Source organism: Coenobita brevimanus, chromosome 21 (assembly GCF_032717465.1).
Source record: "Coenobita brevimanus isolate Jiangsu-jjx chromosome 21, ASM3271746v2, whole genome shotgun sequence".
NCBI classification, from domain to species: Eukaryota; Metazoa; Arthropoda; class Malacostraca; order Decapoda; family Coenobitidae; genus Coenobita; species Coenobita brevimanus.
In genome coordinates, this window is record NC_136974.1 from 29,455,689 (window position 1) to 29,478,188 (window position 22,500).

Below are 22,500 nucleotides of genomic sequence, written 5' to 3' on the forward strand. Positions count from 1 at the left end.
CACACACACACACACACACGTATTTTATCATAATCTCTCTTCTTAATGCTTGTAAAACCTGGACTCATCAGACCATACAATTACTGTAAATGTAAATGTGAAAAAAACTATTAGGATACTTCAGGTGAGTTTGTAATGATAATGACAGTATTTGGGACGTAGATGGGGATGATAATAAATGTGTTGATAATTGTAGCTATAGTATGTTTTTATCTATCGAGCATTATTATATACTCAAGTGGTCTGCAGTGAGAATTTTCGTTTTATGTTTCTACCGCTGATATTTATTTACTTTATATATATATATATATATATATATATATATATATATATATATATATATATATATATATATATATATATATATATATATATATATATATATATATATATATATATAGTGCCTAACTCTGGACAGTTCTTCCCTGAGGCCCAGCAGCTCTCCTTCGTGGCACACACCTTCACATGTCATCACATCAACACTTATACCAGCCATTCCTACTGAGTACAGCGTAGGACTGTATTTATTCAGTGCAAGTGTGATGGTTCTGATGAAGCTGTTTTTATGATATGTCGGTGGGCCCTGTGGAAGATCAGTTAACTGTTTTAGTGAAAGTCAATATCATCAAACTGTTTCTTGCCCGAACATGGGATCGAAGGAGCTCCTTTAGAACAACAGATAGTTTCTTTAACGAGTTCATCACCCTCTCCTTAATAATATTAACTGTAATAGAAACACTACTACTATTTGTTAACAAGAGCATCTCATTAGCATCAAGAGTATATATAATAATAATAATAATAATAATAATGATAATAATAATAATAATAATAATAATAATAATTTATTATTATTATTATTATTATTATTATTATTATTAATATCATCATCGTCATCGTCGTCGTCGTCGTCATCAGATAGAGTGATTATTGTTATCCGTCAGTCTCTCGTACATCATCCCAACACCATTTCCCTCTGATACATGAAGCTATTGGTATCCACAAACAAGGACAGGCAGGTACCAGAGTAAGACACGTGTACAATCAACCAAAAAAGTATCGCTTACCTGGGGTTCGATGGATGCGAAAATTTGCTCATTTTGAAGGACACATCAATCTATTAACCTTGAGCCTCAAAAAAAAAAAAAAAAAAAAAAAAAAAAGCACCCAGATTGTGAGCTTTTGTCTGATTTCGAGTCCCACTTCTAATCCCAGGGTGCCTCGATATATCATAATGTTTCGTCTTTGTGTCAGAATTATTCGTGCGGTAAGAGGATTTTCCACTTTACGTCACAGGCCTAACCTTCCTCACCATAAAGAGCGATTAGTGTGGCAGGCCTTGGATATATAGCCACATTATTATTATTATTATTATTATTATTATGTACGGAAACGTAGCCGAGGGGTGTAATTTTATAGAGAAGGTTATTTGCTTGAATCGTCGATAGGAGAGAGTAATGGTGAGGCGTTGTAGGAGATGTCAGTGTAGGCCTTCTCTGTTCCGTTATCCTCTTCTTATTTTAAGTGGGATGATAAAATAGGCAGATTTGGCTCGATGGGATTTATTGTGAGACAGTTATATGAATAAAAGTTAAGAGCTTGGCGTGACCCGTGTAGCCTATGGTTAGTAACAGTTTATGGTAGCTGCGGTCCTCCTACATCACTCTCACTCTCCTACCCCCTGTCGCTCTCTCCTCTAACTCTTGCTCTCTCCTGACCTACTCTGTCTCACTGACTTTCCAACATGTGATATCGGACTTATATCTCCCTCTTTGCTTCCGGCTAAAGTGTGTGGGCGTACGTGTGTGTACGTTTGTGCGTGTGTGTGCCTGTCACGTTTCCGGCACATGATAAGAGGTGTTTGGCATTCTTGATAGGCTTGGGTAAGGGGACGTGTAGTTGTCTCTTCCTGGAGAACTCAGACATAACTACCTGTTTTACGTATTGTTACCTGTAGCTAGATAGTTACATATAGTATTGTGTCATTATGCCTACAATCATGGGGAGGGTTATGTGAGTGTTATTGTTATTGTTGTTGTTACTTTTATTATTATTATTATTATTATTGTTGTTGTTGTTTTGTTATCAAGGGGAGGGTTAAAAGGTGAGTGTTCTTGTTATTGCTGTTGTTATTATTATCGTTGTTGTTAGTGATATTATTATTATTATTATTATTATTAATTATCATCATCATCTTCATTATTATTATTATTATTATTATTATTATTATTGATTGTTGTTGTTGCTGTTGGTAGTTGTGGCGGTGGTGGTGGTGTTTATGTTGTCATCAATATCTGTATGTCAGGACGAGGGCTGGGACAGGAGCCTTGTTTATTTATTTATTTATTTATATAGTAATTTATCACCACCACCACCACCACCACCAAATCAACATCCTTTTCCTCTTCCCATTCACGTATTGTACGAGATAGAATCCAGAGGCGTTTATATTTTTGCCATTCCTGTTCTTATTCATGTTCTTATCGCTGTTCTTTCCCTGCAGGACGAGGGCTGGAAGCTGAACCGCGTACATTACTACCAGGAGGGGTGGCTGGCGACTGGCAATGCTCGTGGTATCGTGGGCGTCACCTACACCACCTCACACTCCAGGAAGCCCTCAGACCTACCCCCAAGGACCAACTACAACCTTAGGGGACACAGATCCGAGGTGAGAGGCAGAGGAAGATGTGCGTGTGTGTGTGTGTGTGTGTGTGTGTGTGTGTGTGTGTGTGTGTGTGTGTGTAGAGGGAGAGGGAGATGTGGGAGTGTGGAGGGGGAGGTGGGAGGGAAGGAGGGAGGGAGGCTTGGGTTTTTATACAGGCAAAATTTGTGATGATGATGATAATGATGATGATGATGATGGCGTAAGTGTGTGTGTGTGTGTGTGTGTGTGTGTGTAAGATGAGCGGCAGTTTCAATACATACATGCAAGAGAGGCTGCTTCTTTACCGTCATATTGAAAAGCAGAATTCTATACCTACCTGAGTCAGCATTAACCACGTCAGCACGGAGACGATTTTCTTGCTTTTTTTTTATCTTTCTTATTTTTTCTTGCTCTTATTTTCGTTTTTCTTGATCTTTCTTTTCTTTTTTTTTTTTTACGTTTTTCTTGGTCTTTTTTTTTATTTTCGTCTTGGTCTTTTTACATTTTTCTTGGTCTTCCTTACGTTTTTCTTGGCCTTTCTTACTTTCCTCTTGTTACTTTCAGACGATTTTATTCAGCTTAGGAGAGAGGTTTCTTGCTGGAGGGATTAGATTTCAAATATACCTGTAGCCCTCCTCAACCCCCTCAGTAAGAGAGTCCTTTCCTTCATCTGAATATAATCGTCTTGAATAAGCAAAAAAATCGCCTTGAAAATACGTCACTAGTTTCAAGAGATTAATACTATACCATCTAGATTTTTCCCAGTGCACTTCTTCGTGACTAGCATTATAAACATTTATCAATTTACCGCTACAACCCAGCATACAGGACAGAGAGAGAGATGCCAATGTTAGGTCAGATTAAAGTGAAAGGAGTGTAGGTTATCTGGTTACCGTCCCCTCCTCACCTGATGGCGGGGTGGGTTCCTTAGGTAGCCAGTGCATGGTTTAAGGCCCAACTAACGGCGTCCAGGCAACGCCAGGAGGCAGTTTAACGCATTTTACGGTCGTTTAGCCAATACTGAGGTCAGCGTGGAGCAAGGCAGAGAAGGGAAATCTGAGAGGACTTAAGACTTATAACAGAGTATCAGCTTGAACTTCGATTTTCTGTACAGTCGATCAAAACAGTAACTCACAGGCGTCCGGTGCTATCCCAGGTGATCCATATTGCTCGCGACTGACAGGTGATAAATGCCTACTGATCTGAATGCGTGTATGGTAAACAGGAATGAGTAGGAGATATTAAACAGGCGGTTAATACGTTGTCCTGGAACCATCTCTCTTAATACTGGGTAGAATTAGGTCGGATTTTTGAACCCTTGTCGTCTGTGGTACTCTGCTTTTTCGCGCTGTGTGTGTACCGATACGCTTTTGATGGAGTGTACGTTAATCCTACTGTTTGCACCAATAGTAAAAAAGAAAAAGAAAGTCGATTTGCAGTGATATTAATTTGGCATCTTTATACTGGATGTTAGGAGAGCTTGTGGCTTGTAGTGGATAATATGACTTATCTCTTGTAAACTCGCTGTAGACTCTCAAGCTTTTCACACTGTTATGCCTAACATTACCAAACATTTCACTGCTACATCACACACTGCCATACCTTACACTTCCACACCTTCCACTGTCACACCGCTCAGTACTATACCACACACTATACCACACCACTCACTACTATACCACACACTACCACACCTCACACTACCACACCACACATTGTTTAACCATACACCGCCACACCACACACTACTACACCTCACACTACCACACCACACACTGTCATACTTTCCACAGCCACACCACTCACTCCCGTACCACACACCACCACACCTCACACTACCACACCACACTCTGCCACACCATACATTGCCATACATTACACTTCCACAGCTTACACTACCACACCTCACCTTTTCGCACCGTATACCGCCACCCACCACACATCAGTTTGCAACACCTTACACTACCAAAACGCACACCATCACGCCTCACACAGTCGCACTTCACACTGTCACACTTAACACTTTCAAACCTCACAATTCCACGTCACACACTGCAATACAGTTCCACACAAGTTATCCTTCACTGCCACACCTCACATTGCCACTCTACACAATTCCACACACTTCCACACCTCACATTTCCATACCACTCACTATCGCACCTCACAATGCCACACCACACACTGCCGCACCAAACACAGTAACATATCACACGCCCCACAACTCACTACCATAGTACACGTTACCTTACCACACATTGCTACACCACACACTGCTACACCCCACACTGCCACTACTACCACACCACACATTGCCATACCACACACTGTCATACCACAAGCTCCCACTTCACACACTGCTATACTTTACACACACACACACACACACACACACACACACACACACACACACACACACACACACACACACACACACACACACACACACACACAAGGACGTAACTGGAATGGTCAGCGTACCTGTTAATTGGCTGCTGACAGGTGGCCCCCCCCCCTCTCTCTCTCTCTCTCTCTCTCTCTCTCTCTCTCTCTCTCTCTTTCCGTTTGTGTCTTTTCGTTTACTTTTTGTGTTTCGCCCACTACAATCTCTTTTCTTTCATTTCTTTCTTATCTCTTTCATTTCTCTCTTTTTTTTTTCTCACTTTTCTCTCTTTTTCATCTGTCGTTACTGAAACAAAAGCCTTCAATATTTCAAAGGCTGTCTGTCTGTTCATCCTACGACACTGATGTCAGGGTCTCTCTCTCTCTCTCTCTCTCTCTCTCTCTGTATATATAACTATGTCTCTGTTTATCAGTCTTTCAACAAGTTAATCTATATTTGTATCTATCGGTCTGCCTGTCTATCTCTCAGTCAGTCAATCAGTCTGTCTATCTATCTATCTATCTGTCTCGTTATATACACGCTTTAAGTAACGTGATATTTGTTTTGTACCCCACGTCCTCCATAGCAGCGGTGTTGGTAGTTTTTCACAGTTAATTGGAGTGGTGGAAGCCCGAGTTTGGACCTGCTTCCTGTGCGACTGTGGGTGGTAGGCGAAGGACGGTACGCTAATTTCCGCTTTGGAGTTCACGTGTAGCCGCCCTGAATAATAATGGGCTATGGCAGTTGCGACACTTCGAGGGATTGTTATTATTTTTATTATTATTACTGTTTTTATTATTATTATTGTTATTATTATTATTATTATTATTATTATTATTATTATTATTATTATTGTTGTTGTTGTTGTTTTTGTTTTTGTAGTTGTTGTTGTTTGGTACTGTTATCAATCCTACGAAGCAGGATGGTATTATTTTCAGCAACGAGCCCAGTACAGTTGCGCGACATTCATCGTGTGTGTGTGTGTGTGTGTGTGTGTGTGTGTGTGTGTGTGTGTGTGTGTGTGTGTGTGTGTGTGTGTGTGTGTGCTTTAACTCCTACGCTATTTAATGGATTTGATAGAAATTTCCCAACTGAATTCGTCTGGTTACTGGAAAGGTTTGCCAGTATATAAAGTTCTCCATCCATGATTTTTAGGGGGGTCGGTCCCTCACCAAATAAAAACTCTTAGAAACAGTGAAAGGAGGGCAGATATAGCTTTGATAACTTAGTGCCTATTGTATAATGAACTCGCGTCCGTATTGCGGCATTTAGGGAGCGTGACTCCCCCCCCCCCAATGATCCTTGGGGGGTTAACCTCCCTCCCCAAAAGAGAAGCGGTCAGAAACAGGGGAAACTGAGCACACGGGTTTCAACAAAATCGGCATACATTAACGGGGTTGAGTACGTAGTTTCCATGTTTCTTCGGAATGCACAGGAAGAAGCTGCACATCTATTTTATTATTATTATTATTATTATTTTTTCTTTTGCCTTCACTAGACGGTTTTATTTTGCTAAGGAGGCACTGTTAGACCGTACAGTGTTAGAGCCAGCCTTCAGTAACCCCTTCACTACGACGGGGCTCTCCTAGGCTGAAGAAAATCGTCTGAAGAGGGCAAAAAATAAAAATATCCTGGAGTTGAAGGGTGAAAAGCCAGATCACGTTTACTGTTTTGATCTTAACTTGATCTTGATTTTCGTTATTGTTTCGTCATTTTCCAGCTTATTTCATGTCTTTCACTGGCAGAATGAGATAATAATACGTCTCTACATCCTTTACATAGCACTTCTTCGTGACTAGCATCATAATTCAAGGGTTAATTTGATACCACGACTCGGTATTCAAGCTGGAAAGATGACAATTTTAGGTCAAGTTAAAATAAAAAGAATATAAGAAGGACCGCCAAGTCTGTGTGGTCTGCGTTAAAGGGTAAACTCTCTCTCTCTCTCTCTCTCTCTCTCTCTCTCTCTCTCTCTCTCTCTCTCTCTCTCTCTCTCTCTCTCTCTCTCTCTCGTATGCAGGTAGGAGGCGGGTCAGATGTGAAATGGAGTGAGGCTGGGAGTGTCATTGGAAATTGATGAGTGACCCCCCCCCCTCTCTCTCTCTCTCTCTCTCTCTCTCTCTCTCTCTCCCTCCAACTACTGCTACTACTACTAATACTAATACTACTGCTGTGGCAACAACAATAACAAAAACAACAACAACAACAACTACTACTGCTACTACTACTACTACTACTACTACAACTACTACTACTCCTAATAGTACTACTACTACTCCTAATAGTACTACTACCACTACTACTACTACTGCTACTACTACTACCACTACTGTGATGGGGTCTTTTTTTTTTTTATTATTATTCTTATTATCTCCAGACGATTTTATTCAGCTCAGAGTACACTTTCCGAACTGACGGGGTTAGATACAGCCTTCATAAAGTACGAGGCTCTTCTAAATAAATAAATAAATAAACAAATAAATAAATTGTGTGGAGAGAGCAAGAATGAAAAATAAATCACGTTCTTCAGGTCAGATGTTAATGTTTTGGTACACTGTATGTTTGATGTCCGTTTCTTTATTTTCCTCATGCTCTCACTTTCCTTCTCTCACTGTCCTTCCGTTCTTCCTTCCTCCTCCTTTCCTTCCTTCTTCCTTTCTTGCTTCCTCCTCCTTTCCTTCCTTCTTCCTTTCTTGCTTCCTCCTCCTTTCCTTCCTTCTTCCTTTCTTGCTTCTTCCTCCTTTCCTTCCTTCTTCCTTTCTTGCTTCTTCCTCCTTTCCTTCCTTCTTCCTTTCTTCCTTCCTCCTCCTTTCCTTCCTTCTTCCTTTCTTCCTTCCTCCTCCTTTCCTTCCTTCTTCCTTTCTTCCTTCCTCCTCCTTTCCTTCCTTCTTCCTTTCTTCCTTCCTCCTCCTTTCCTTCCTTCTTCCTTCCTTCCTTCCTTCCTTTATTCATTCTTTCGTTCATACCTCTCCATCTTTTTCTTTTTTCTCTCTTACTTCCATTCATCCTTTCCTTCACTTTCTTTTTTCCCCTCCTCGCTCCCATGTTTCCCTCCCGTTCTCCCCTCCCCCATTCTCTCCCCTTCCCCCTCCTTTCTTTCTTTCCCTCCCACCCTTCACTTCCTCCCTCCCACGTTGTTTTCTCTCCCTTTTTCTCCCTTCCTACACACCCATCTTTCTCTCCCTTTCTCTTGCCCATTTTCTCTCCCTTTCTTCCCCCTTTCCCTCCCCCTTTCTTCCGTCTTCCCCCTTCTTTCTCTCTCTCTTTCTCCCTCTCTCCCTTTCTTCTGTTCCTTCCTTCGATTTTGCTTCTCTGCCCTCCCTTCTTTACTCGTTTCTCCTTTTTCCTTTACAGGTTTATGCCTCCTCTCTCTCTCTCTCTCTCCTATTTCTCCCACCACACCTCCCTTCGACCTTCAGCCTTTTACCTTCTTATGGTAAGTAGTGTCGACCATCATCCACTCACTTCATGTAGTGCTATCTACTTCTTCCTCACCTTTATCATTCTGTCTTTGCATCTGCCCATCTCTCTCCCTACTTCTCCCTTTCCTTCCTATCTCTTTATTTCTCTTCTCTCCCTTTTAGGTGGCTTTACGTTGAGTGACAAACCAAATGGTTTCCTGTAAGCCAGGAAACCTTTTACAACACTGGATGGTAACCATATCACCAATTCATACGTGTTCCCTCCGTGTCAGAAAGTGGGTTGGCGGAGGGTTAGTGCCCCTCCTCGTAAAACAACTATATAGCTCAAAGACAAATGGCCACCTCTTACGGGATTATGGTGTCTGGCTATAGATAGATAGATAGTTTCTCCTTCCACACTTCACAACTCTCTCTCTCTCTCTCTCTCTCTCTCTCTCTCTCTCTCTCTCTCTCTCTCTCTCTCTCTCTCTCTCTCTCTCATTCAGTTTTCTTACTCTTCACTTTCCACTTCGTCCTTCCTCCTTTTCCTCTCTGATTTCTGTCCTCCTTCCGTCCTGCCTGGGCTCTTTCCCTCCTCTCCCCTCCCCTCCCCTCCCCTTCCCTTCCCTTCCCTTCCCTTCCCTTCCTTTCAGCGCATGGAACTATTTTTACCAACAGCCGGGTTTGTTCGCAAGAGATGGTCTGTACTTGAATGTGGTTGGTTCTGTGAGTTTAGGCCGCGTCCTGGATGAAGCCGTGCGGTCCTACTGGAAAAAATAAAAATAAAAAAACGGACAGCTCTCAGGACGAACAGTCGTGCTGAGTTAAACTGTAATCAGGGTATGGCCATGTGAGAGAGAGAGAGAGAGAGAGAGAGAGAGAGAGAGAGAGAGATTGGCCAGTGTCGCAGACTACCCTAGCCGGTGTCGGGCTAATGGTAACGTTTTTCTCGTAAATGCGCGCAGTTTGAGAAATAAGTTTATACAGTTTTGGAGGCCCAAGTATTTGTTGATGACTATGATGTTGTTGCCATTACTGGATCTTGGAAAGATACTCAAAGAAGAGATTCTGTAGCAGACTGTAACATTCCTGGTTACAGTACTTTCAGTAATGAGAGGAATGGGAGACTGGGAGGCGGCGTATTGCTGTATATTAATAATAACCTTCATCCAGTTGTAATCGTTAAACCATCCATTGACAATAATGATACAACTTATGTCCAGCTCAGAAATGAATCACGCAGGAAGATGACATTTGGATTAATTAAACCTCCACCGGCCCAGTCTTGCGAAATTGACAATAAAATATACAAACAAGTAGTGGAAGTCTGTTGCACCCAGAATACTGTAGCCTAATTGTTGGAGATTTTAATTTACCAGTACCAAGCTGGACTGGATCCATAACTTTACACACAGGGTTAGACTTGTATACTGACATACTTCAGAGCTCATTATATCAGTTTGTAGAGCAACCCACGCTTGGAGAAAATTTCCTTGATCTTATACTGGCGACGTCAGAAAACTTAGTGATCATCGCATAGTCACATTCAACCTCAGTTTCTGTAACACCGACCAAAATTGTTGTTATGAGAAAATCCCAGGCTACAAGAAAGCCGATTTTCACAAATTAGAGCTAACTTAATGTAGCAATGAATGGGAACCGATAATTGAAAGTACAAATATACACACAGCATGGACAGAGTTCACAGAAATCCTAAATTAAGCAGTTAAGGAATGTGTACCGATGAATAATAAAAGACCAGCGAAAAGTAATAAGCCAAAATGGTGGAACAACAATATTAAAAGATGTCTTTCAGCAAAGAAACTTGCATATCAGAAATACAAAGACACTAATAATGAGGAGGATATAAATATTTACCATAACTTACGTCGAAATGCTAAAAAGTTAATAAAGCAGTGCAAGAAAAACCTTGAAGGCGCATATTGCAAGCATCAGTAAATCAAACCCCCAAAGAATTTTTCAGTTATATCAGAAATAAGAAAATATTAACACCAACAATAGGACCACTAGTATCAGCAGATGGTGAGCATACATATGATGAAACCGAGATAGCTGAAGTCCTTAATAATCTCTTTACATCTGTATTTACAGTAGAAAGTTCATGCTCGATCCAAACATTATCTTCCTCACTCATTGATGAAGGCAATACACTCAAAGAAATTATCAGTGAGAGAGATGTACTCCTTGCATTAAATGAACTTAAGATAAATAAAACGCCAGGGCCAGATAGAATATTTCCAAGAGTCTTAAAGGAGGGAAAAGATGATATAATGAAACCCGTAGCACATATATTTAATATCTCTCTCAGAAGTGGCACTGTACCGACGAGTTGAAATTAGCAAATGTAACTCCAGTATTCAAAAACGGAAACCAATCTCAACCCAGCAGTTACTGACCAATAAGCTTGACAGCAATTGTTTGCAAATTGTTGGAAACCATAATTAGACATAAATTGGTCAAGCATTTAGAACAGAAATATCTCATCACAGACTCTCAGCACAGATTCCGAAACAAGCGTTCATGTCTTACTTATGTATTTGATTTTTTCATTGATATTATCAACATGTATGACAGCACTAAATCAGTCTGTGTTATTTTTCTTTGATTTTAAAAAAGCATTTGATAAAGTTCCACATATTTGACTTGTCGAGAAACTGCACGTCTACGGTATCGGTGGCAGTGTACTAAGATGGATTGAAAGCTGGCTTACGAATCGTAAACAAAGAGTTGTAATCAGTGGTAATGAATCATACTGGAAAAATGTTATAAGTGAAGTACTGCAAGGCTCAGTTTTGAGTTCTGTATTGTTCTTGATTTATATAGACGACATTGATGAAGGTGTGTTTTGTTAAATATCAAATTTTGCTGGTGATATGAAGATTGGTAATAGAGCAGATACCCCAGAACAAAGAATACTGATTCAAAGGGATCTTGATAAATTGCTTAATTGGACAGAAAAATTACAAATGGATTTTAATATTGATAAATCGAAAGGTCTAAATATTGGGAGTAATAATGAAAAAATTTAGTTATACAATGAATCATTCTCAATTCATGAATGTAAACCAAGAGAAGGTTCTAGGAATAATTGTGGCAGATGATCTAAAGCCAAGTAAACAATGCATAGAAGTTATAAAGAAAGCTAACAAACTAGTTGGATTTATATGTAGATCTTTTGAGTTTAGATCTGGAAATATTATTCTTACCCCGTACAGTTCCTTAATGCGTCCACATCTAGTGTACTGTGTGCAGTTCTGGTCACTGTATTAAAGGAAAGATATAGAGAAATTAGAGAGAGTGCTGGCGATGAGTAACAAAAATGATACCCAGACTTAGGAACAAATCATACGAGAAGCGATTAAATGAGCTAAAGTTATTTAACCTATCAAAGCACAGACTACAAGGGGATCTGATCCTAGTATTCAAGATTATTAAAGGAATGGACAATATGGATGTTGCCAAGTACTCTACAGTTGATCGTTCGAACTATACTAGAGGTAATGGGTATAAAATTATTGGAAAGCATTTCCAGCCTAATGAAGCCAGGCATTTTTTCTTTGACAAGGTTTTTAACATTTGGAATAAACTGCCCAGGGATGTTGTTGATTGGAGTACAGTGGTGACATTAAAAAATCGCTTGGATAAGTATCTTGCTTCAAATCCCCAGCTAAACACCTTCATGACTGAATAATAATGTAAGCTGCTTTTCTTTATTTCAGATCGTGGTAAAACTATAACATGGAATTACTATGTAATTAATGATACCTGTAGCTTATTGACACTTGTAGAGTATAGATATAGTAGGACAATATAGTTTACCACTTTTTACTCTTTCCTATGAAATCTCCAGGTCAGCTTTTCAGTGTTGCATGGTGGTCCTTCTCAGTTTTTTTCCTGCTGGCTTCGACTGGAGGGTTTGGTGGGTGGGGGGAAGCCTTCTTGTTTTTCTACCTGTACCTTCAACTTGTAGAATTAGATATCATAGTGATAGTGTTCTCTGTAACAAGCAGTCTGGAAAGGACTATTAGGTCTGTTGCTGTTTGCTTTCCTTTGCACACCTTCCCTTCCAGTCCATTCTCTTCCCTTCCCTCCCCGTCCTTTACAGTTCCATTCCTTCCACACTTTCCTACTCTCTCCCACATTTCATTAGCACCCTCCATTCCATCTCTTCTTTCCTCATTCCTGTCATCCTTCCATCAATCCATCCATTCATCCAACCATCCTGTGATATTTTCCTTTACTTTCTTTCTTCCCCCTTTCCGTTCCTCTCTCTCTGTCTCTCTCTCTCTCTCTCTCTCTGCCAACACATTTCCCCTTGCACTGTTGTCTCTCCTTCACTTTCCTGTCTCCCTCCTGCTCCCTCTCTCCTCCCTCTCCCCCTCCCTCTCTTCCTTCCTCCCTCCCTCCCTCTCTGCACAATTCCATCACATCCCACCCTCTCACCCCCCTTTCCTCCTCCCCTCCCTCCCTTCCTCCTTCCCTCCCCTTTAACTTTGCTTCCCGTCCATCCCTCTATCTCTCTCCCATCGCTTCCTCCTCTCCCCATCCCCTTTCCCATCTTCCTCTTCTCTCCCTCTCTCCCTCCCCTCTCTGGCAACACATTTCTCTCTCTCTCTCTCTCTCTCTCTCTCTCTCTCTCTCTCAGTTCTTCACTGTTGCCTACCTCTTCCCTCCCTTCCCCTTCCCTCCCCTCCCTCCCTCTCTCTCACCCTCCCTCCCTTCCTCCCTCCCTCTCTCTCTCTCTCTCTCTCTCTCCCCACCTTTAATTTGACAGACGTGTGGACAGATAGACGGGCGGGAGATGAAGATGGGAGAGAGAGAGAGAGAGTGAGAGAGGTGAGATATAAGGGGGGTGAGAGGGAGGGTGGAAGGGAGGTGGGGAGAGGGGGAGCGATGAAAGGAATGGGGGAGTGAAAAGTGGGTGGGAGGGAAGGAGAGAAGGGTGGAGAGAGAGAGAAGGCGTGGGAGGGCGAAAGGAAGGAGGGAGGGTGGGAGGAAGGTAGAGAAAGTGGAGAGAAGGAAGGTGTGGGAGTTTAAAAGGAGAGAGAGAGAGAGAGAGAGAGAGAGAGAGAGAGGGTGATAGAAGAGCGAGTTTTAGGAGGAGAGAGAAACGACAGGAAGGGGGGGAATAGCTGTACAGGTTCATGAGAGAGAGAGAGAGAGAGAGAGAGAGAGGAAGGGAGAGTGAGAGAAAAAATGAGAACTGGAATGAAAAGGGGAGAGAGCGAGAGAAAAAATAAGAGAAAGAGAGAGAGAGAGAGAGAGAGGGAGAGAGAGAGAGAGAGAGAGAGAGAGGGAGAGAGAGAGAGAGAGGATGGAAAGAGGGGGCGGACAAGAATATCGGAGGAGAGAGAGAGAGAGAGAGAGAAAGAAAGAAAGAAAGGGAGATATAAAATGGAAGAGGGAGGGCGAGAGAAAGGATGGAGAGAGGGAGGAAGAGAACGAAGGGTGGTGAAAAGGAGAGTGAGAGAGAGAGAGAGAGAGAGAGAGAGAGAGAGAGAGAGAGGATGAATACTGAGGAAAGGAGTGAGTGTTGGAATAATAGTGAAAGAAAATTGAGATAGAGAGAGGGGAGAGGTGACGTAGGGTGAGAGAGAGAGAGAGAGAGAGAGAGAGAGAGAGAGAGAGAGAGAGAGTTGACAATAGCACTGAAATCGATCTCTGATATTTCCACCTTTTGTGTTTTAATTAAGGGGAGTGTGTGTGTGTGTGTGTGTGTGTGTGTGTGTGTGTGTGTGTGTGTGTGTGTGTGTGTGTCAGAGAGAGGGAGAGATTCTGATGTAGATGAGTTTTAATATTGATTGTGATATATAGTTGTGAAAGTGTGTGTGTTTGTGTGTGTGTATGTGTGTGTGTGTGAGTGTGTGTGTCCGAATTCTATCTCTTCATCACTAACTTTAATTCCTGGTTGTATTAAATATCATGAGTTGTGGCCATGAGGTAGAAACGAATCTCCTTGGTTACTAGTCAAATTTTCCCTCCTATATGACTACAGTAAACCATCATCTAAGCTGGAAATGGGTTTGGGATCTTTGCCAGGTGAGAATGAACGCCTTATAGTTAATTTTTTTCGGACACAAATATCTGAGTAAGGATCGAACCAGCCACCTCACCGCCCACTTCCCATTTGCATCTCACGGGGCGATATTCCGTAGCACCTTTTCCTTAGCGATTTACATTTGGATATGGCTGGGTAACATCATTTAGGACCTTGCTTGTGAAGACTATGGCGATAATAGAATCATTTAAGCAACATGGAAAGATGATAGTAACGGATGATTAGCAAAATAAATCGCTTAGGAAGAGGGGTTAGGGAGCTTCCTTACTTCAAAAGGGCCAGGTTGAAAGCTGCCTTAATTTTCCATCTCTCCATCTTGAATGCTGAGTTATAATACGAGATTGATGCTAAACCACGGGGCTAGTCACGAAGAAGTGTAATGAAAAGGATGTTGCGTCGTATTATTGTCTCTATGCCACTGAGCCACGTGAAATAAGCCTCAAAAGGACAATTCTGGGCCAAGTTAGTGTAAAAAGAGTATAGTGCATCTGGGGAAAATGTTTATGCACACTGTTGAGTCCTTGTCAGAAAATAAGAGCAACATGACCTTCGCTTCCAATGTTGACGAAGCTTACAGTTTAACGAAGATTTTTTTTTTTTTTTTTTTTATGGGTCTCGGAGACATTGGCGGCTTCCTGTGAGTGCTCTGTCTGTCTTTTGATCTGTGGGTCATATTTCTAAAGCCAATTTTCGTTCCTTTTTTACGTCGCTGTGTAAGAACGTTGGATCCGACGCTCATTAATGTCAGGCTGGAGGGAGGTTTGACACGATGCTCCCTTTGGTCACTGGAGGGAGGATTGACACGATGCTCCCTTTGGTCACTAGAGGGAGGATCGACGATGCTCCCTTTGGTCATTGGAGGGTGGATTGACACGATGCTCCCTTTGGTCATTGGAGGGTGGATTGACACGATACTCACTTTGGTCATTGGAGGGTGGATTGACACGATGCTCCCTTTGGTCATTGGAGGGAGGATTGACACGATGCTCCCTTTGGTCATTGGAGGGAGGATGACACGATGCTCCCTTTGGTCACTGGAGGGAGGATGACACGATGCTCCCTTTGGTCACTGGAGGGAGGAATGACACGATGCTCCCTTTGGTCACTGGAGGGAGGATTGACACGATGCTCCCTTTGGTCATTGGAGGGTGGATTGACACGATGCTCCCTTTGGTCAGTGGAGGGTGGATTGACACGATACTCCCTTTGGTCATTGGAGGGTGGATTGACACGATGCTCCCTTTGGTCATTGGAGGGAGGATTGACACGATGCTCCCTTTGGTCATTGGAGGGTGGATTGACACGATGCTCCCTTTGGTCATTGGAGGGTGGATTGACACGATACTCCCTTTGGTCATTGGAGGGTGGATTGACACGATGCTCCCTTTGGTCATTGGAGGGAGGATTGACACGATGCTCCCTTTGGTCATTGGAGGGAGGATGACACGATGCTCCCTTTGGTCACTGGAGGGAGGATGACACGATGCTCCCTTTGGTCACTGGAGGGAGGAATGACACGATGCTCCCTTTGGCCACTGGAGGGAGGATTGACACGATGCTCCCTTTGGTCATTGGAGGGTGGATTGACACGATGCTCCCTTTGGTCAGTGGAGGGAGGAATGACACGGTGCTCCCTTTGGTCAGTGGAGGGAGGATGACACGATGCTCCCTTTGGTCACTGTAGGGAGGAATGACACGGTGCTCCCTTTGGTCACTGGAAGGGGGAATGACACGGTGCTTCCTTTGGTCAGTGGAGGGAGGATGACACGATGCTCCCTTTGGTCACTGGAGGGAGGAATGACACGGTGCTTCCTTTGGTCACTGGAGGGAGGAATGACACGATGCTCCCTTTGGTCACTGGGGGGAGAAATGACACGATGCTCCCTTTGGTCAGTGGAGGGAGGAATGACACGATGCTCCCTTTGGTCACTGGAGGGAGGAATGACACGGTGCTTCCTTTGGCCAGTGGAGAGAGGATGACACGATGCTCCCTTTGGTCACTGGAGGGAGGATTGACGATGCTCCCTTTGGTCAGTGGAGAGAGGATGACACGATGCTCCCTTTGGTCACTGGAGGGAGGAATGACGATGCTCCCTTTGGCCATGTGTGAGGATACCCCAGGTTTATCTTAAACGTGACCCAGTAGACTGCAGAATGAAGTTGCCCTCCTCTTCAGCCCATCGTCCTTCTTTTTGGGGATATGGAGGAGAATTAGGGACATCTGTATAACCAGGCAGATCCACCGGCCGGTCACATCGATGCCACTGCATGAAGGCGTCTCTCACCAGCATCCTGCATGTAACACATTTGGTGTCGATGTTTTATTTGCAAATCTGGCTTGAAATTACCCAAACGACCGACTGATTTATTTAACAATTTATGAATGGTTAGATGTCGATCTGTTTGGTTAGATTATTGGCCTTGATTTGAGCATTGTTGGCCTTACTTCTTGATGCTGTTAGCCGTCCACTCCTTGCCTTTTCCTCCAGCCACTCATTGTCCCTTTAAAACGGGTCAAGAATCCCAAATCAGTAATCTTGCTTCCATTTCACCTCCTTGCATCATTAAAATCATGTTGTCATTTTTCCTTGCGGCCCTACCAAGTTTGAAGCAAAATTTCATGTCTGCACGTTGGTTCTACTGATACATCTTCCCGAACGCTGCAAGACATTCCCGTCGGTTAAGGAAGCTCCCTAACACCTCTTCTTAAGCGATTTATTTAGCTTATTACACCTTGCCGTCCTCTTCCGTGTTACCTAAGTCATTCTAATATCATCATACTCTGCATGAATAGCAATCAAAATGTTATTAGCCAGTCCTATCCAAAAATAAATCGGCAAGGAGGAGTTGTTGGGTACCCTCCATAAGGGCCGAGAGTATGAGCTATAGCCTTACTGTAGTTGCCCTTGATTCTGTGCACTGGTGGGAGGTATAATGCTGTGAGGTGATATAACTACAAGAATGCTGATGGGAGACTGGCAGTGGCGTGAATATCTGGCCACTAACAACTACTAACTACAAAATTAGCTAGACTATTATAAGAACTTTTCGGTCACACCTATGTATGTTTGTATGTGCCCTGGACTCCCCCCAAACCCCCCCCCAAAAAAAAAAAAAAAAATGCATCCGTATGTGCGATATGCTTTGGACTGATTGGTAGAAGTGGCGTGATGTTCCTCTGGTAGTGTTGCTAATGCTCAATGCTTGGTTCGTGTGTCATATTGAATCACTCGACAATGATGCTGCTGTTTATATTTTATGACGTGTGTTTGTATGTATGTATGGATGGATAGATGGATGGATGTTTGTTTGTATGTGTGTGTGTATGTATGTATATATGTATGTATGTGTGTGTGTATGTATGTATGTATGTATATGTCCCTGTGTGTACTGTATATATGCATGTGTAGCTGTGTATTTGTATGTGTAAGCAAGTGTGTATGTGTATATGTGTGCATGTACATCTGTAAACGTATTTGTACAATGTGTGTGTTTGTGTGTGTGTGAATGTGCATATCTGTAAATATATGGACGGATGTGTGTATGTGTACCTGTTTGTGCATGTGCATATGTACGTGTAAGTATGTGTACGTGCATGTATGTCTGTCTAAATGTACTTCTGTGTGTATGTACTGTCCATGTGCAGTTATGTATTGTACCATATGTGTACAGTATGTTCGTCCTTTGAGTGTATGTATGTCTGTTTGTTTGCATATATACGAGCATGTATGTATACGTGTGTGTGTGTGTGTGTGTGTGTGTGTGTGTGTGTGTATGTATGTACACCTTCCACAGCCTACAACATGGTCCAATTAAGTCGCAGTTGCCAGTTGATGCTTTTTGTGGGGCCGGGGAGACGTCAGATAGATCGATAGATAGACCCGGAGAGAGAGAGAGAGAGAGAGAGAGAGAGACAAGAGAGAGAGAGAGAGAGAGAGAGAGAGACGTAAACTGGCAATGATGGGTGATTTAACTGGGGGAGAGAGAGACAAGGGACAGGAAATCAAGAGATAGAGAAACTAGATAGATAAGCAGAGAGAGAGAGAGAGAGAGAGAGAGAGAGAGAGGAGCGTGGGCGAAAGCTGGGAGACATATTTCAAGATAGACTGGGTGAGCTAAGAGGAAGAAAAATACATGGATGTACAAATAGATAAATGCAACCCCTTCAGTGCGATGACGTCTTTTCATTTTATTCTCTCTCTCTCTCTCTCTCTCTCTCTCTCCCAGCTGAATAAAATCGTCTAGCGGTAACAATGATAAGAATAGTGTTGTCGTAGTGAAGGGGTTAGTGAGAGAGAGAGAGAGAGAGAGAGAGAGAGGGGGGGGATACTGAAAGCTAGACGGATAAAAAGACAATGTTTTTAAAAATAGAAAAAAAATGAACGAAATAAGAAGTATAATAGGTAAACAAGGAAGAGAGAGAGAGAGAGAGAGAGGAGAGAGAGAGACCGCCTTCCCCCCCTTCCCAAACAGCTCATTAGATCCCTATTAATGACTCTGCAAGTTTTAAAGCTAAACATAAAGCCAGGTCAAATTGAAAGAAAGTGAGAGAGTGAGAAAGTCCCGGCGCTCAACTTTTATCTGACGAAATTAGAAGCCTTTTTTTCCCACGAGAATTTTCTTAACTGATAATTTCCACTCTCTCTCTCTCTCTCTCTCTCTCTCTCTCTCTCTCTCACTTCGCAGACTTTCTATCACCCAATCCTTTTTTTTTTGTTTTGTTTTTTCATAACATAAGCTCTCAGTTCAATGTTTTTATTTTTTATTTTTTATTTATGCTGACTCACAACAATTATTCTCAGCTAGGTAAATATCTAGGCATTATCTAACATATTTATTTCGAAAAGTGTTCGCTGAGTCAATTAAAATCCACTGGTATTAGGAAGATAGAATTATAAACGATATATCCGGATTTAGGGGATTACTATTGCTTTGTAGGCTAATACTGAATTTAATATCGTCTTAGTGCAAAGTTAATGTCAGTGAAATAATGTGATCGTGTCCTGTAATGAAAGAGTGGTATGACAGTGGTATTAGCAGGCTTTATACCACCTCTAGTTTAACCCCTTCACTCTGATGACTTATTTATTCCTGATACCACCACAGGATTTATTTATTTATTTATTTATTTAGTTTAAGATAGATTTCGAAGTGAGGGGGAAGCCATTATGAAATCCCAGTACAGCGGGAGATCCTTTCACATCTATACCCCTTTTACACTAACTTGGCTCCGATTGTCGTCCTTTCCCAGCTAATTTCACATAGCTTGGTGGCAGAATAAGACGATACTGCAGCTCTGCATCCATCCCATTGCACCTCTTCGTGATTAGCACCATTTTCTAGCGTTCGTCTATAGTTATAACTCAGCATTCAAGGTGGAGAGATGGCAGTTTTAGGCCAAGTTAGAGTAGAAAGAGTGTAGTTTATAAAATCATCTGGTATCAGCAGTAGTAAGAATAATTACGTCTCCGGGTTGAATGGCTAGCAACGAATTATGCTTATTATTCCCTGATTTTACTGTGTCCTTACATTGCTGATTACTCCTTATTTCAATAAGTATTATGCTTATTACTCCCTGATTTTACTGTGTCTTTATTCTGCGTATTACTCCTTATTTTTATATTTTTATCTTTCTCCTTCATATTACCCCTTATTTTTTTCCTGCATATTACTCTTATTTCATTAACGGTATATCTTTTACAGCATATTCCTCTTTATTATTATTTCATGTCTTTTTCATGCTGTCCTAAATTCATGAAAAACATACAAAAATTTAATACTGTACCAGCAAAGGAAATTAACTGGTAAGGGAGATTTGAAAAGGGAACTCCAAAATTGACGAGAGTAAGAGCATAATGGATGTTTTGTTAAATCCTTCAGTTCGATTTATTTATTTATTTATTTATTGCTCTCCAGGTGATTGTATTTACCTGAGGGCAAATTTTTCGAACTGGGAGGGGAAGGGGGAGTAAATATACCTTCTCCCTAACGTCTCTTCCTAAGCGATTTATTTCACTTATTGACACCATACCATCCTCATCTACATTAAGTCATTGTAATATCACCACATTGGTTGGATTACGTAGAAAATTATGTTAACCACCTACATGCAAAAATAAATCGCTAAGGGAGAGGTGTTCGGGCATGAGAGTGGTGTAGCAGTGTGTAATTTCTTTTTCCATTTAACTTCCTGAACTTCTTTAACTTTCTTAATTTTGTGAATAATTTCCTTTAGGACGAGACCAACTTGTGAGGACCAATGTTTGTATTTCTCTCTCTCTCTCTCTCTCTCTCTCGCTCGCTCGCTCGCTCGCTCGCTGTGTGTGTGTGTGTGTGTGTGTGTGTGTGTGTGTGTGTGTGTGTGTGTGTGTGTGTGTGTCTGTCTGTCTGTCTGTCTGTCTGTCTGTCTGTCTCTCTCTCTCTCTCTCTTTCTCTCTCTCTCTCTCTCTCTCATTAGCCCCTCCAGTGTTTGTGTAATGATCGTGCGTAACAGCGGTCATTACAAGGGGGGTGATTAGCGGTAGTTAGGCTGCAAATGACCTAGTTCACCTCAGTCGACCCTTTCGCTGAGGACCTTGCACCTGAGTATTTTATTTCGAGTAACAGTAGGGTGGTTTGGCCATGTGGAGAGGATGGAGGGTGAGAGACTGACGAGGAGAGTGTATGTGAGTGAGGTGGAGGGGGGAGAGGGAGGGGGAGGCCGAGGATGAGATGGAGGGATGAGGGTGGAGGTATATGAGAGAGGGGGGTGCGAGTTGGAAGCAGGGCAGTGAAATGGCGGGGGACAGGGCGACGTGGAAGCGATTTGTTTGTGGCCACCCCATGCGGGATTGAGGCGTCTGGCAATAGATAGATAGATAGATAGACAAGTGGATTTATTTACAAACCACTTTATTTATAGATTTATTTATTGTGAGGGAACTGCTTGGTGTCATAGGCCTTCAGAAATCCCTCGTGTAATCCCCTCTGGCCATCAGTACACCTGGGGATTTTAATTAGGTGGCTCCCAGGTGAGTTCCTTCAGCTGAGGGAAATCTTGGCAGTCAGAGGGTTAACCGTAATTGGGTCTTGTCTGGAGGGATTTAAGACGATTTTTGGAGCTTGTTACGCAAGGGAAAAGAGAGCCAGTGAGTAGGAGAAAGCAAGAGAGAGAGAGAGAGAGAGAGAAGCTGGAGATCATAGGCAGGGGGAAATACAGAGGAAGATTGATCCAAAGGTGATTAAGCGTATGTTTAAAGGACTGAGATTATCGATTAGTACTTGTATTGGAGAGATAGATAGAAAAGAGGGCATGAGAGAGCTGTTAGACGGGTGCTGTGCGTCCGCCGTAATAGGGAAGGAATGCAAATAGACAGAAGAGTGGTAGTAGACGGAAAGAGGTGCAACAGTGCGGCGGAGAGAGAGAGAGAGAGAGAGAGAGAGAGAGAGAGAGAGAGAGAGAGAGAGAGAGAACAAAAAAGAAACTGTAACTGATGAATGTTCGTTAGCGTTTAATTTTTCGAATAACAAAACCGTTATAATAAAGAACCGTTATTTCAAATTCGAGCCAGTGTAGTTCGTTGGCATTGCGTTTCAGTTCATCCATTCAAATCATGGAATCCGTTAGCAGGGAGTAGCGTATTCAAATTTTTAACGTAACGACATTTGTTTGGCGTGAGCGGGATAAGTTGAAAAGTTTAAACGTTTTGAAATTACAGACGATAACGGTAGCGGTGCAAATGTTAAGCCACTGCACGGGAGGGACAACTCTAGACGGTTATATTCAGCTGAGAGAGGGGGAGGCTCCATATTAATCCCTTCAGTACCATGACCGCTCTATGGAAATTATTTTTCTTGTCGGTACCAAATGTTTTTATTATGGGGAAGGAATGAGCTGTTGTGGAAGGAACTGTTTAAATAATAATAATAATAATAATGATAATAATAAAATAATAATAATAATAATAATAATAATAGTAATAATGATAATGATAATAATAATAATAATAATAAT

The 22,500-nt window shown here is 42.1% G+C and overlaps 1 protein-coding gene across 1 annotated transcript in view; it reads left to right on the forward strand.

Moving 5' to 3' along the window:
* Positions 1-22,500, forward strand: part of Tusp (WD40 superfamily protein Tusp) — a 307,588-nt gene that overhangs the window by 160,991 nt on the left and 124,097 nt on the right. Inside the window, exon 2 of the mRNA XM_080266644.1 lies at positions 2,504-2,668. Coding sequence (XP_080122770.1) covers positions 2,504-2,668 — 165 coding nt within the window. The remainder of the gene's footprint in view (positions 1-2,503; positions 2,669-22,500) is intronic.